Below are 14,130 nucleotides of genomic sequence, written 5' to 3'. Positions count from 1 at the left end.
CTGTGGGTACGTGCCATTCAGCCAGAGGCCATCATCATCATCATCATCATCATCATCATCATCATCATCATCATCATCCCCATCATCACACGCGTGCTAGGAGATTTCGACCAAATGGAATAATCTATAGGTATTTAACTGCCCCATTTTCAATATAAACAAGTTAGTACGCTGACTGCATTTGTTGGAAATTTAATGACATATATAAGCTGATTATAATGCGCACACCGACAGTTACTATCTAGCTTTTTGTTCGCCTAGACAAATAACGTGCAGTCATGGACAAAAACTTGCGAGACGTTGGCTCGCGTAAAAGAATAAAAATATTATTCCTGTGTGGTAAGGAAAACCAAGCAAATGAAATCACAGACGCATGAGGAAGCTTGCGGGCTCCATCCACTGGAAGGCGTACCAGCTCATTGGCTGGCAATGGGAAAATAGAAACTTTTTTTTTTTTTTGCGGGGAATCCGCCTTTCGCATGGCTTATCCTCGACTTGAGTGCAAGAACGATTTTTGTGCGCATGCTCATTGTTTCATTAAAAAAAAAATCGGAAAACCCAGTTTTAAGCACAGCGCATATAATGTGCATTATAAACATGGACGCACATTTAAACTTCCACGAACTAAGGTTTCGGCGCACAACAGAGGAGTACTGGAGGTCGAAATCAATACGCTGCTCTCCACTACGTAACGTAGCATTTCACAGTACCGGGTTGCTTGAAAGTGCATGAGCCTCTCAATCGTTGCCTTGGTTTGCCTTCAGCTATGAACCGGTACAAGGTATCCATGTGTAAGGAAAGACGCATGTCTATTTGACTGAATGCAGTGATCTCAGCTACAACGATATCTATGCAAGGCATTACCACTAAAGGCGAAGATCTCCACACTAACAACGTGGGGTAAGAACGCTTCGCAAGCGTCCAGCTAAGCCCGAGCATGCGTCAGATAAACGAGCCCACGAAAGGCCAAGGCCTGATCCGTGTAAGATCGCTAACCTTCCGTTCTGTCGCTTGTGACGCAGGAACTAAGAGGAATTGCAACGTGTTTCGAGAAAGGATGTTTATCTTTTATCTTGACATTACCGCGAACGGAAGTCTTCGCTACTGCCTCGCCAGTCAGATTTCACGTCAACATGTAATGTTCAGCGACCTCGATGTAGAGCAACTGTGTCCGCTTGTTCCTTGTTCGCCTCAGAGCAACGCACGAAAAAATAAGATTTCTTCTTCCCAGCAGCCTTGAACTCCTCGGTATTTGACCGTGTGCATTTTATTCCTGTCCCAGTTTATCTCCTGGCATGTTTTAGAGACTAAGCTTGAACAAGTTAAGAGATTGAATGCTCAAGAAGTTTTATTTGTAACCCAGAATTTCATGCTTAATATTTCGTGTCATAAACCCACTGTACAGCCTAATGACAATTAACGAACAGTGTCTTGGGAACCACTCTCCATCGTGCGGTTACAATACGACATGGTTGAGACCACCATGACTTTGGAGAAGAGTTCCAGTTCGCCTGCAGGCTTTTGTCGCAAACTCATTTACTAATAATGCCTTCGGCTGAGACGACGGTGCGCAGAAAATGACGTCAAACACGACACGAGTAGGGCATCCCTATGTGCCTCAGCCGTATACGTGCGAAACGCACCAAGAGTGCCGTCGTTCTTTCTGGCCACTGTTTGCAGTGGCCTCCGAGACTATCGGTAATTTCGGCGGCCATTACAACTAGCAGCGCCCATGACTGCGGTTACAAATTTCTACAATTAACCAAGCAGTTCGTAGAGGTTTGTATAAATATTGGGCAATGCGCGGCACACGCGATCGATCGCGAAATGCTGCGGTTATGGATGTGCAGGTTTATAAGACACCACACCACGGCGCTCTGCCTCAGTCTTGATTTTAAAGGCGAGAATCATAAAAAGCAGGAGGGACTTAAAAACGGTGTTATGCTTACCGCTTTTGATGCACACGCTGCCGACCTTCAGGTAGAGTAACAGCAGAAATTATCGGTTGATGATTATTATTGCGATCTCTTCTCGTCAGATCATACCTTTTTATTATCCTTTCACATGCGTGTACGCCCTACCACAAGGTAAGGGGCGATAATAGACGTTTCTCAGCCGTCCACTTTATCAACTATACAGTAGAACGAAAAAAATTGACTCGACTTCTAATAAGGGAAAACATATGGGTTGTCGGCCGCTGACTGTGCGAGTACAACGCAAATATATGCATAGAAACTGCTATCATATCCAGCATTTCATCGAAAAAAAATCTAGCAGAGATTTAGCTTATTTAATCTAGTGATACGAGCGAAAGCTCTGTTAAGCCCGGTTACGCATGATTTGGCGCCGGAGTCGGTACGGTGCATGCCTCATCCATGGCCAGACTGAGTGCCAACAAAGCAGCTGTTACAGCCCCCCCCCCCCCCCTCCCTAGCCATGTGGTACAGCAGCGGCAAGGCTCCGAGCGCACGCAGCAGCGGCGCCTCTCCACAATTAGCCACATGGTATCCCGTCACTTGCTACACCTTCGCTCATCTGGCTCAAGGTCAAACACGCACCGAACTTGACCTTGGGAGTTTTAGGGAGAAGAGTAGAGCTTTCGCTCTAATATGACCACTTGTGATGCTTCGTCTCTGCACATCGCCGAAGCTCCTTTCAACCATCGTTAAGGCTCACCCAACATTAGCTGGCCACAACTGTTTTCCTCGGCCTTCTCCGAAGCATGAGCGGAAAGTGCGCGAGGGCAACGTTTAAAACCTGCCAGCACCTATCGCTTACCAATACGAGAAATGAAACCACGCTGGCACGAAGAGCTGGCATAGCATCTAGCGATGCCCAGAAACATAAAGAAACGGAACTATACGGCGCCTGGGGCGCCGCCTAGTAGAGTTTTTCTTTGGTTTACAACATTTAAGTTGTCATTATTCTGTCTCTCTTACGCGATAAATATGCACTAGCAGTTTCGAAACAAAATTGAATTCAATGTTCACACGCGTTACCTTCGGAACATTTGTCAGCCTTCGGAGATCAGTGATTTTTCGGTGTTTTCGCTATTGCGCTTGTACTTGAGAGATGGGGCTGTGGCGGCGATACGTGTATCTTAGTTCTTTCTCTTCTCTGCCGTACCAGAGGTTTCTTTCAGTAAGAGCTTTTTTTTGTGTGTGTGTGTGGAAAGGAGGCGACCGGTTTCGCGGCAGCTGCAGCCAAGTGGAAAGGCACAAACTACGTCACACCAGCTGCCGATAATAGACGTTTTTAGCCTACCGGAGACGTATACCAGTTTACCGGACCCCTCTTGCGCATGCGCAGTGGTATTGTTGGGCTGAGGGGGACCCACTGTGCGTGCGCAGCCGGCGTCCGGTAAACTGGTGTACGTCTCCGGTAGTACGTCTCCGGTATGCTAAAAATGTCTATTGTCTGTAAAACCATCGTAAGTAACCTATGCCAATGGTACATACATGTTGTGCTAGCCAAACGAGCGAGTTTAACGAAGTAAATCGGGGCTTAATTTTTTTTATGTTCCTCCACCAAGCTGGAGCCAGAAGTACGGCAACTGCAAACGATTAGCGTGCACCTGATCCCACATCATGTTTGAGTTTGGAGCACGCAGCGGTATCGTACGACGACACTAGCGGCGAATGCTCTTTTCCGCACTTGGCGTAAGGCACAATGAAAATTTTGTCGGTTCCAATTTCTAATACTGATTTTGAGGAAGTGTTCTCCTGTGTCAACTTGGCAAAAAACAAAACAAAACAAAACAGATGCGCAACAAAATGAAGCTGGACGGCCTAATAGAGATTCCACGGATAAAGTCAGGTCTACAACTCCAAAGCAAAACTGCTTAAACGCCCTAATGAGTTTGGCTAAGATGTGAAAAAATTACTCTTTGAAAGATCCCTACGTAAGCGCAGTGAGCATTTAATAATTCATACATGTAGTTACAACTTACATGTTGCTTAAAGACCAAGCTAAAGAGCTTAAATTTTGTGCTATTTATTCGGTTTCTTACGTGAATTCAAAATGTTTGGTTTTGTTGTCCTTTAATAACAACTGTATCCATAACATCGTTTCTGTCGTATTTGGCTGCAAATGTGACGCTAAGTTTAAATGGCCTGCCTGCTTTTGGAAATTTTAGCTCGAGTTTTGGGCTCTTTCAGTATGTGCCCGACGGCCTTTATTCAGAAATAAATGTCGTCCATGGCGCCCACGTTTAGCTACTAACTGTAGAGTGCTTGAACAAAGCTTCCATCTGTGCTAATTAGCATCATTGCATAATGTTAGAACGACGTTGCCGCGAGCAAAATGGACAATGCGAACACGCAGGCGGCGCGCACCGGCCGTCGCTGTTTTAAAGTCATGCAAAGCGCCTCCTTCTAAATGCCAAAGAAGACCTCACTTTCAACTTTATCTGCTGTCCCATAATAGGCATCTAACGTCGATTCATTAGGCCTTTTCTCTCGCCGCTGAATGCACCATGAACATCGTACCTTCTGTTCTTGGTGCAACTGGCGCCATCTAGTGCGTTTCAACGAATACTCTTCACGGATACTAATTCGCAGAGGTTTCCGCGTGCTTTTCATATCAAGAGGCAGTGGCGTAGCAAGAAATTTTGTTGGGGGGAGGGTTCATGCTGCAGGGCGGACTCCTCATAGAATTTGTGGAGGAATCAAACGCAAGAATAATAACTGCATTGCCATCGACAATGCCATTGTGTATTAGATAGTGATACGCACTGTCTAGAGTCTAGACGAGTGAAATATGTATTCTTTAAATAAAAGAATATATTCGTATGTCTTAAAAATCGCGGCAGACATAACTGATACTAATCGTTCCATGTTTTTGCGTATTTAATTACTAAAGAAAATATCACACGTAGTCTAGAACTATATCGGTCCGGAACCAGCAAAGCAGTGCATGCCGCAGATATGAAAAACGTAAATGCTATGAAATTAGCAAGTAGAGGACAATAGATTTGTCCTCTACTTATGAATGTCGTTCAAGAACCTTTACAGTTTTATACATATGCAACGGCCAGGGAAAAATCTCAATGACGCTGTCCTTCGTTCCGGTGTACTGCGCAGCAGCAGCTGTCACCGGTCATGTATTCCACCGAAATTTTTTTCGCAACAGCGAGCACATGTATAAACGAGGAGTTATGCAAAGTATACATCAGGAATGCGAAGATACAACTTGATAAAGGACAAGAAAGTGTCACCGGAAACAAAGCCACTGTATGTATGCACAAAACCTCGCAACAAGATATTTAAATACACGTATGTTTCCATTAAATATACGTATGTAAGCAAAAGTCACTGTACACAATGCGTCAAGCGGGGCAAATAAACATCTTGCGCAGTCGCAGATAGTAAACTTTACGTACGAAAAGACAGACGATCCAGTCAAGAACAAAACTATGATAGCAGAAGTCGCGATATGTACTTTGGCCATGCTGCGGTCGCGACAGCACCATATGGTTAGAATTATAGAGGGACAATGCAGAAATCAATACGAAAGTACGCTTTTTTTAACTGCCTGCACGGCGACACAATTGTTCTGCACCCTTAATTACAGAAGAATGTTCCTTTGATTCTAAGAGAAAGTAAAAGCAGGTAGATAAAAAGGAAAGAAGAGGACAAACGAAAGCCACGAATGATGCCGCAAGTTGAAATAACCAATGTCCAAGTGTGTAGGTTGGGAAACACCGCGTGGGCAGGGCTTTCAATGAGCAAGTTCAATCAAAATCGGTTATTGATGTCCTCAAAATTTTCATATTCGCATGGTAATTTGGAATCATAATGTTAACTGTTACTATGAACGGCACAAATTTCTGTGGTATGAACAGTCATGCATTTACGTCATTGCCCGTTTATGCCCGTAATTGCCCGTTCGCACCACAATGTCTTTTCTAGTCTGAAAAATGCATTGTCGGTGACAAAATCCAGAAAGACTTCCGGCGCCGGTGGTTGTTTTGGTCAGCGGTGCGTGACAGAAAAAAATGTCGGGGGGGGGGGGGAGGGGCCTGAAGCCCCCCCCCCCCCCCCCCCCCCCCTTCCGGCTACGCCCCTGCCAAGAAGCCAGGGAACATTGAAGCTTTGCAGCTGACAATAACTACCTTCGGGAGTCGATGGCGTTGGCGAACTAAATTTTCCATATCGCTTTCGATTTTCGCTAATCGTAGGAGAGCGTCAATAAATATTTCACTGCGCCTGTTGCTCTGCTTGTTTTTTTCTCGCTTGGAGTACGTTGTTGTCTTCACAAGTTATCTGTTATTACGACAACGTTGTCCACATAGGAAAATCGACCTGATGCAGCTTATCATTGTGAAAATAAAGTTTTCGCTGGGCTTCTACATGGAGTTTTTGCGAGCATGTGTTGTGATTGCGGCCACGACATTGCGGTTAAGTGCCTATAGTTGGGTGCACGTGCCACCTGACAAGGAAGACGGCGAAGAAGAAGATATGGAAACCGACACTGAACATAGTCGTCAAGCTCCCAGAGCTGGGGATGTTAACGACATTCAGGAAGCACCACATGAGCATGCAATCAAGATGCGTAGTGACGACTACCAGCAGCTCATCGACCTCCTTATGTCGGCTTCACCCCCGACGACGACAGTGCTGCGAGTGAGTGACCTCCAGCGTATCCTGGGCTGCTGTCAGACTGGAGGCCTGCTGAGAGATTACGTGGAGAGCTCCGAAGCCGAAGGTAGAGACTCGCTGTCCTTGCGAGAATGCCGGGAAGTGTTCCGCACCGGCAAGTACCTGGAGTCGCTACCCTGGGTGCTGCACGTCCTGCGTTTCTCGACCGTTCTGGTGGTGGGAAGGCGCTGCCGCCGAGCCGTAGTTTTGAAACGCGCCGAGACTCTCACGAGGCTCGTGGACAAGGACGAGCATGGAGACATAGTCGCCGCGATGAACATGTGCTCCTCAGCGTGCGGTGTCGTTACTCACGTTCCCTTTTTCATCCTGGTCGTCTCAATTATGCAGGTACGCGTGCATCACTACGTGCATGCATCAGAGTGCAGATGTCCCTGGCTGCGTTATTACGAATGTTACACGAAAGGCAACGCTCGCATTCCTCCTTCCTTTTCTATTGTTATTGTTATTAATTTGTTTATCTGGATCGTTGGCAAACAATGTTCAGGCTATAGCCACTCACTTGAGATATACAGAGGGCATCACACAGAGAGCAAGATTTTTTCATTGTATTTTTGCATACCATCTCCATGACATATCATTCCAGCTAATGTCTGCGGTTATTTGAAGCCAGCTTGTCGAAGGCGAAATAATTTCCAGTGCTTAATTGGTTCTCTCCAGAACGGGATGAGAAAACATGTTCCTTTCCGAATCATCATTGAAAATAATTAGTAGAATGCTTCTGCCCTACAATTTGCGCTGACTGAGGAACTCTTGGGGGCTTTTTCGTGCCTGTCGCGAACATGCACGATAGGCATTTTTGCATGAAAAACGCACTATGAGTCCTACAAAACCTGTTTAAAATGGGTGCCTTTGAACACATCTTCCAGGATGGTGCAACGCAAAGATGGGTGCTCTCAGCATCATCTTGGCAGCTGGGTAGCTTTGTTACACAGGAAACAAAACCGAAGTGTGTTCAGCAGCAATGCCGTAACTGAACACAGCAGGTTAACGCCCTTAAGCGGCGGAGGACATTAACACAAGGCCATGGCTTCAAGACCTTTGCAGCTGGCTGATACGCACGCGAGATCAACGATCTTTTAAACGCTCTCGCGTCATGCTCGTAGCTTCTACACTTAGATATACGTAGTCGTGGGTGTAAATATAAGGCACAGCTCTAAGGTTAGTTATATGACACCGCCACAGCACCGGCGTCCCGGAGACCATGTGGGTTAAAAAAAATAAAATAAATTGCTGTAAAACGTCATCTAATGCGAAGCGCCTTAAACAGTTTAGAACATGTCTGCGTGCTAGTGCCATAGAATAAATTTCGTACGCCTAATTATATTAATTAAGTTAGCCTAAATAAGAATATGCAAAGCATCGCTATTTCGTGCCACGCACCAGTTTCTTGCGATGCGATTGCGTAGACAGATTTCGCTCTGTGTGCGTGATTTTAGGTGATGTGATTTAAGTAGTTCCTATTTTGATACGTGCCGTCTTGAATGCACCCTATATCCATCGTGTAAGAAAGTGGGCTGACAACTTTTGCATTTGGATGTATTGTTGTGGCGCCAAGATCGGCCGGCTAATCTAACAAATGGCAATGGTGGAAGGTAAATGTAATGCAAATTCCTTCAGGTTAAAATGATGTAAATGAATAAACAGCTTCTAGAAGAAGGCGAGACCGTGATAGTTTAAGGCTTCTTGATGAAAAGCCCAACTTTCTCGCAATCCTACACCACGGAATATGTCTAGCGTTCTCGGGCACACATTTTTAAAATTGGAAAGCCGCGGTGGCTCAGTGGCTAGGGCACTTGGCTACTGATCCGGAGTTCCCGGGTTCGAACCCGACCGCGGCGGCTGCGTTTTTATGGAGGCGAAACGCTAAGGCGCCCATGTGCGGTGCGATGTCGGTGCACGTTAAAGATCGCCAGGTGGTGGAAATTATTCCAGAGCCGTCCACTACGGCACCTCTTTCTTCCTTTGTTCTTTCACTCCCTCCTTTCTCCCTTCCCTTACGGCGCGGTTCAGGTGTCCGCCGATACGTGAGGCAGATATTGCGCCATTTTCTTTCCCCAAAAATCAATTTTTGAATTTGCAAAACTGTAAGACACTGTTATCCATAGAAGTATTGAAGGTAACGGTCCATTATTGTTATATGTAGCACAATCTTTCTTTTAAAGTGTTTCCATCGATCACATCGAACAGTTAAGACTGCTGTAGAATACCAATGGGGAGCGCTTTTGACGGCAGCAAACACATTTACAGGAAAAACAAATATAGGACTGCTGTCGGGTGATTTCTGGATATATTGATCCTTGTAGTGACATCTTACATTACGTGAAAAAATTGCCTTCATAAATGGTTTCCCGATCAAAAATGCTTTTGTCCAGAATTGTTAGGTTTTGTAAGTATGCGCACTGTCATACTAACACGTGCCCTTACGGTACGAAGTGCGCATGCTTATGCTTGTGCAACCATGGCCAATTGCCAATGTTTACTTCTCGATCTGCGCGTAGTGCTGCTGTGCTTCCGTTAGCGAACGGGATGGGAAGGCAACTGGCTGCCCGTCCTGTAGAAGAACGGCTCTATACTCCATGCTGACTGGCGTCTACTGACAAGGTCAGTGGTTTTCCTTGGTTAAAATAGGCAAGGACTGGCGCCTTTGTGAGGGTCGCTCGAAGCTGACGAAAGCGGCTATCTTGCTGGTCTGTCCAGACCCACGCGACGTCCTTGTTCAACAGCTCGCGAAGCGGCGCTGACAACGTGGATATGTTAGGGACAAACTGCGCCACGAAGTTGATCATGCCGAGGAAAACTTGGAGTTCCTTACGGTTTTGTGGTGGCGGAACTTGCACGATGTCTTCGACTCTGCTGGGGTTCAGGCACAGCTCCTCTGGAGTCAGAATGTGGCCCATGTAGCGCACTCTGGGCTGGAGGAAATTGCACTTGTTCTTATTGAGCTTCAGATTGTGTTGTCTACACCGGGACAGCATATATATATATATATATATATATATATATATATATATATATATATATATATATATATATATATATATATATATATATATATATATATATAATTGGTTTTGGGGGATGGGAAAGGAAATGGCGCAGTATCTGTCTCATATATCGTTGGACACCTGAACCGCGCCGTAAGGGAAGGGATAAAGGAGGGAGTGAAAGAAGGAAGGAAGAAAGAGGTGCCCGTAGTGGAGGACTCCGGAATAATTTCGACCACCTGGGGATCTTTAACGCGCACTGACATCGCACAGCACACGGGCGCCTTAGCGTTTTTCCTCCATAAAAACGCAGCCGCAGTTTTTATGGAGGAAAAACGCTAAGGCGCCCGTGTGCTGTGCGATGTGAGGGCTAAAATTTTTGTCGTGCTGCTGTCGCGACTGTCCCCAAACCAATATGCCGTCCATAACGACGGCAACGCCCCTCTAGTACCTGGTGCATTACCCGCTGAAAAATTTCCGGCGCGTAAGCGAAGCCGAACGGCATGCGCAGGAATCTGTATCGCCCGTACGGCGTGCTCATAGTGCATAAGCGGAAGCTCGGCTCGTCCAACTTAATCTGCCAGAATCCTGGCGATGCATCCAGAGCAGAAAAGAATTTCGCTCCATGCAGCCGCGGTAGGATATCTTCTAACGTCGGTATGTGGTAGTGCTCTCTCAGAAGTGCCTTATTTAAGTCAGATGGGTCCAAGCATATGCGTACTTTTTCTTTCTTTACTACCGCAACGATGTGACTAGACCAGGAAGTCGGTTCTGTTACCTTAGCAACGACGCCGTCGTGGTCCATCCGGTCCAGCTCAGCTCGGACGCGCTCCTGAAGGGCGATGGCGATTCGTCGCGCTGGCTTGACGACGCCTCGAGCTTCAGGTGTGAGTTCCATGTGGTAGACTACGTCTTTGATTTCTCCCAGCCCCTGGAAAACATCTCCAAGTCTTTCTACTATTTCCTTAGTTTCCAAGGCGTCCACGGTGTTTATGCGGCCAATCAGCCCTAAGCGTTCAGCTACCTTGCCGCTCAATGTAACAGGAACTGCGCCGTGGTAGACTGCGCTGCACTGGCGACCTGAAGCTCAATCTTCTTTGTCGCTTTTCTATGTGCCTGAAAAACGACCGTAGCGTAGAACAGCAGTCTTGTGCTGGCTTCGTAGTTATGTTTCTGAGTGTCGCTTCGGGCATGACGCGACAGTTGGCCCCGGTATCAATTTTGCAGCGTGGGGCTGAACCTGCGATGTCGACAGTCGCTGACCAGCGGTCGTGGCCGTCAATTGCATTGACTTCCAGAGTTTGAAGGAAATAGCCGTCGTCCTCTGCCATTTCGACCTGTTTTATCTTGCATGCTTGGCCCCTCCGTCTCGCTTCTGGTTGACGGCAGCCACGCGCGAAGTGGTTTCGGCTGCCACACTTGTTACAGCGCTTCCCTTGCGCAGGGCACTTTGCTTTTCCGTGTTCCGTGAAGCAGCAGTTTGGGCAAATTCCGAGGCTAACTTTCGATTTCACAGCATGCACGGTGGCCTCATCTGTAGCGCTTACTTCTGCCTCCCTGATCTCGTTAAAGTGCTCCTTCGCTCGTTCCCTTGCTCGGCATATTTGCACTGTTTTGGCATACGACGGATTTTCAGACAGAAGTTTCTGCTGCAGGTCCTTGTCTCTAACTCCTAGAATAATTCGACTGCGCAGTAGTCTGTCCTCTAGCTCTCCGAATTCGCACAAGCGAGCAATAGTTCGGATATCGATTAGCCACTCGTTAAAAGATTCGCCCTCACGTTGATCTCGGGAGCCGAAACGAAACTCGTTGAACGCTAAATTATTCGTTGGTTTGTAGTGGGCCTCGAATTTTTCAGTCAGCTTATCGAGGTCTTCCTTTTCGTCATAATTTGCGAATTTGAAGGCATAGAACACCCGCCTAGCTTCACCAATTGTCACAAGAAGTGTTGCTGCCAGAACTTCTTTAGGCTGCTTCCTTAGTCCGGTCGCCGTAGAAAACAGAGTAAACTCACTTTTCCAGATGGTCAAGTTCTGGTAAGTGTCACCCGTACTTTCCAGTGGCTTTGGCGGTGGAAGAACCCTCGACGCCGTACTTCTTTCTCTGGAGTGCACTAGGGGTGCAGCTGGACGAAGGGGCGGGGACGAGCAGCAGTGAACGCGGCTTGCGAAACGCGTCGCCATCCCACTTCTGACACCATGTGAACGGTCAGCAGGCCGGGAGCAAAGTGTCTTTATTATCAGACATGGGGCTGCTTATATAAAGACAGGTACAAGCATGAGCATGCGCACTTCGTACCGTAAGGGCACGTGTTAACATGACAGTGCGCATACTTACAGGTATGTTCTGTCGCCTGTCATGCTCTGAGATGCTCCGAGATAAGACGTTAGTAAAAACGTGAATATAAAAATGGCCAGGCTTAGCTTGGTTAAGCCAAGAATGCGTTGCATATCTCGATGGAGTTCCGTGCTGCTCCGTTGACTCGATAGGCTATTGACTCGATCGCCATTGAAACTGCCCGTGTAGCAGCGCTCGATCGCCTTTGAGTCGATAGACTATCGGTTCGAGGGCCCTCGAAATGCCCGTGTGACAGGGGTATAAGACTGTCCCGGCGAAGGAGCGCAGCTCTTTTATACATATGCCGCGACGTCAATCATAGCGCAGCGCCCCTAGCGGGAGGAGCGGGAGTCAGGTGGTGGCTGCGGCCGCGCGCGACCGCGCCAGTTGGGGCCCAGCTTTTCCTCCGTGACGTCACGCGCCGGCGCAGCGCCCCTAGCTGGAGGAGCGGGAGTCAGGTGGTGGCTGCGGCCGCGGGCGACCGCGCGAGTTGGGGCCCAGCTTTTCCTCCGGCTGTCGTGACGTCACATCACGTGGTTTGGTGGCTGCCCGGCCGCGCCCAAGGGCTGAACTGAGTGATTGCAATATGCAACGCACAAAAAAATACGTTACTGCCGTCGGGTGATATGCGGATACATTGATTGTTTAGTGAAATCTTGCATTATATGAAGAAATTGCGTTCATAAACGGTTTCCCGCTTAAAACGATTTTGTCCAGAATTGCTGGGTATGATCTAAACGAAAAAACGATCATTTTTCAGGTGGCAACCTTCACCTACCATTGTGCCCTGCCTTCCTGCCACGAAGCACCGGGGCATCGCCAGCTGTGCCAGCTGCCCTGCAACAGTTCCCTCGTCTTCAACCCGCACAGGCGTCGTGAGGTTTGGCGGTACTTGACGTACGCGCTTGTCCACGACGGCTTTCTCCACCTGGGCGGCAACTTGTTCTTCCAGGTCGCCTTCGCCTTCCCGCTCGAAGTCGTCCACTCTTGGTGGCCAGTGATGCTGGTCTACGTCAGCGGGCTCCTGTGCGGTCCACTGGCGCAGTCGGTGCTTAGCCCTAACGCGTACATCGTGGGCTCCTCAAGCGGCGTCTACTCTCTGCAGACGGCCCATTTGGCCCACATTGCGGCCAACTTTAACGACATGGAGTTAGTGGGGCTCAGAGTAGCCACGTTGCTGCTGATATACCTCAATGACCTGTACTCGATTATTCGCGGCCCGGAGAACAAGCACGGGCAGGTGCTGAGCTACGCTGGTCATTACGGAGGTGCTTTGGCAGGCCTAGTGGTGGGACTACCGGTGCTAAACTTTTCGCGCTTGAAGCAGTGTTACTCTCAACGCATTCCTTACTAAGAATCCCCGCTTCTGGCTCTACCCTCTCTGCAGAAGGCTAGCAACAGGTTCTAAATGTGAATAACTTGTCAGGTTCCACCCTTGATGCTGACGTATTGCAAACCCCTGTGATCAGTCGTTGAGAGCTTGCAAAATATGCGTTAGGAGAAGCTTAGTTGCATACCTGGTCAGTATATTAGGCAAGAAATGGGTACTGAAATTTACAATGCCCTAAAAAATGTTTTATACATTCCTTCAGCTGAAATTAGTGCTGAAAAAGACTTTTTTCAGTGTGTTTTTGTGATAAAAATTATTTGGTTCTGGATTTATAACTGTCATAAGTTCTTGGTATTTCGCTATCGTCCTTTTGTCGTCTGGGTAACTTAGCGTGGGACATAAATTCATTTATTGCAGAATAATAAGTGAAATCTCAAATAAACGGTCTGTATAGTTTATTACAGGCTCTTCTTGCATCATGCACAGCCATGTTTTCTGCCGTGCGACTCGAGCACTAAGGGACGGGGATATGAAATGAATCTCATTGTGGCTAAAGCTTGTTTTTTTATCGCTCGTTTTTGCATTTGTTACTAGCTGACGAGTGCGTCAGCACCTCACTGCTTATAGTTCTACATTAATGCAGAGTGATTCAAAACTTGCACACGAGTGGTTTTGTGCACCTTTAGGTTTTCAGTTCAGTTTTTGCTCAAATGCTGTTCATGTGGAAGGAGCAAGTTTTTAGTGACAATGTTTTGTTCCATGATGTCAATGCCGAAATGTCTTTCAACGTAATTGGCTGGGCCGCCCAAATGTCATTTTT

General features: G+C 47.3%; 1 protein-coding gene across 1 annotated transcript; it reads left to right on the top strand.

Moving 5' to 3' along the window:
• The first annotated feature begins 6,305 nt into the window (after positions 1 to 6,305).
• Positions 6,306 to 13,660, top strand: LOC144119627 (uncharacterized). Its single transcript, XM_077652200.1, has 2 exons — positions 6,306 to 6,986; positions 12,741 to 13,660. Exons 1-2 carry the CDS (start codon positions 6,306 to 6,308, stop codon positions 13,332 to 13,334), a joined length of 1,275 nt encoding a protein of 424 aa, XP_077508326.1. The 3' UTR covers positions 13,335 to 13,660.
• Positions 13,661 to 14,130: the final 470 nt, after the last annotated feature.

This window comes from Amblyomma americanum, chromosome 2 (assembly GCF_052857255.1).
Source record: "Amblyomma americanum isolate KBUSLIRL-KWMA chromosome 2, ASM5285725v1, whole genome shotgun sequence".
NCBI lineage: Eukaryota > Metazoa > Arthropoda > Arachnida > Ixodida > Ixodidae > Amblyomma > Amblyomma americanum.
This window is presented reverse-complemented; position numbering and strand designations above follow the sequence as displayed.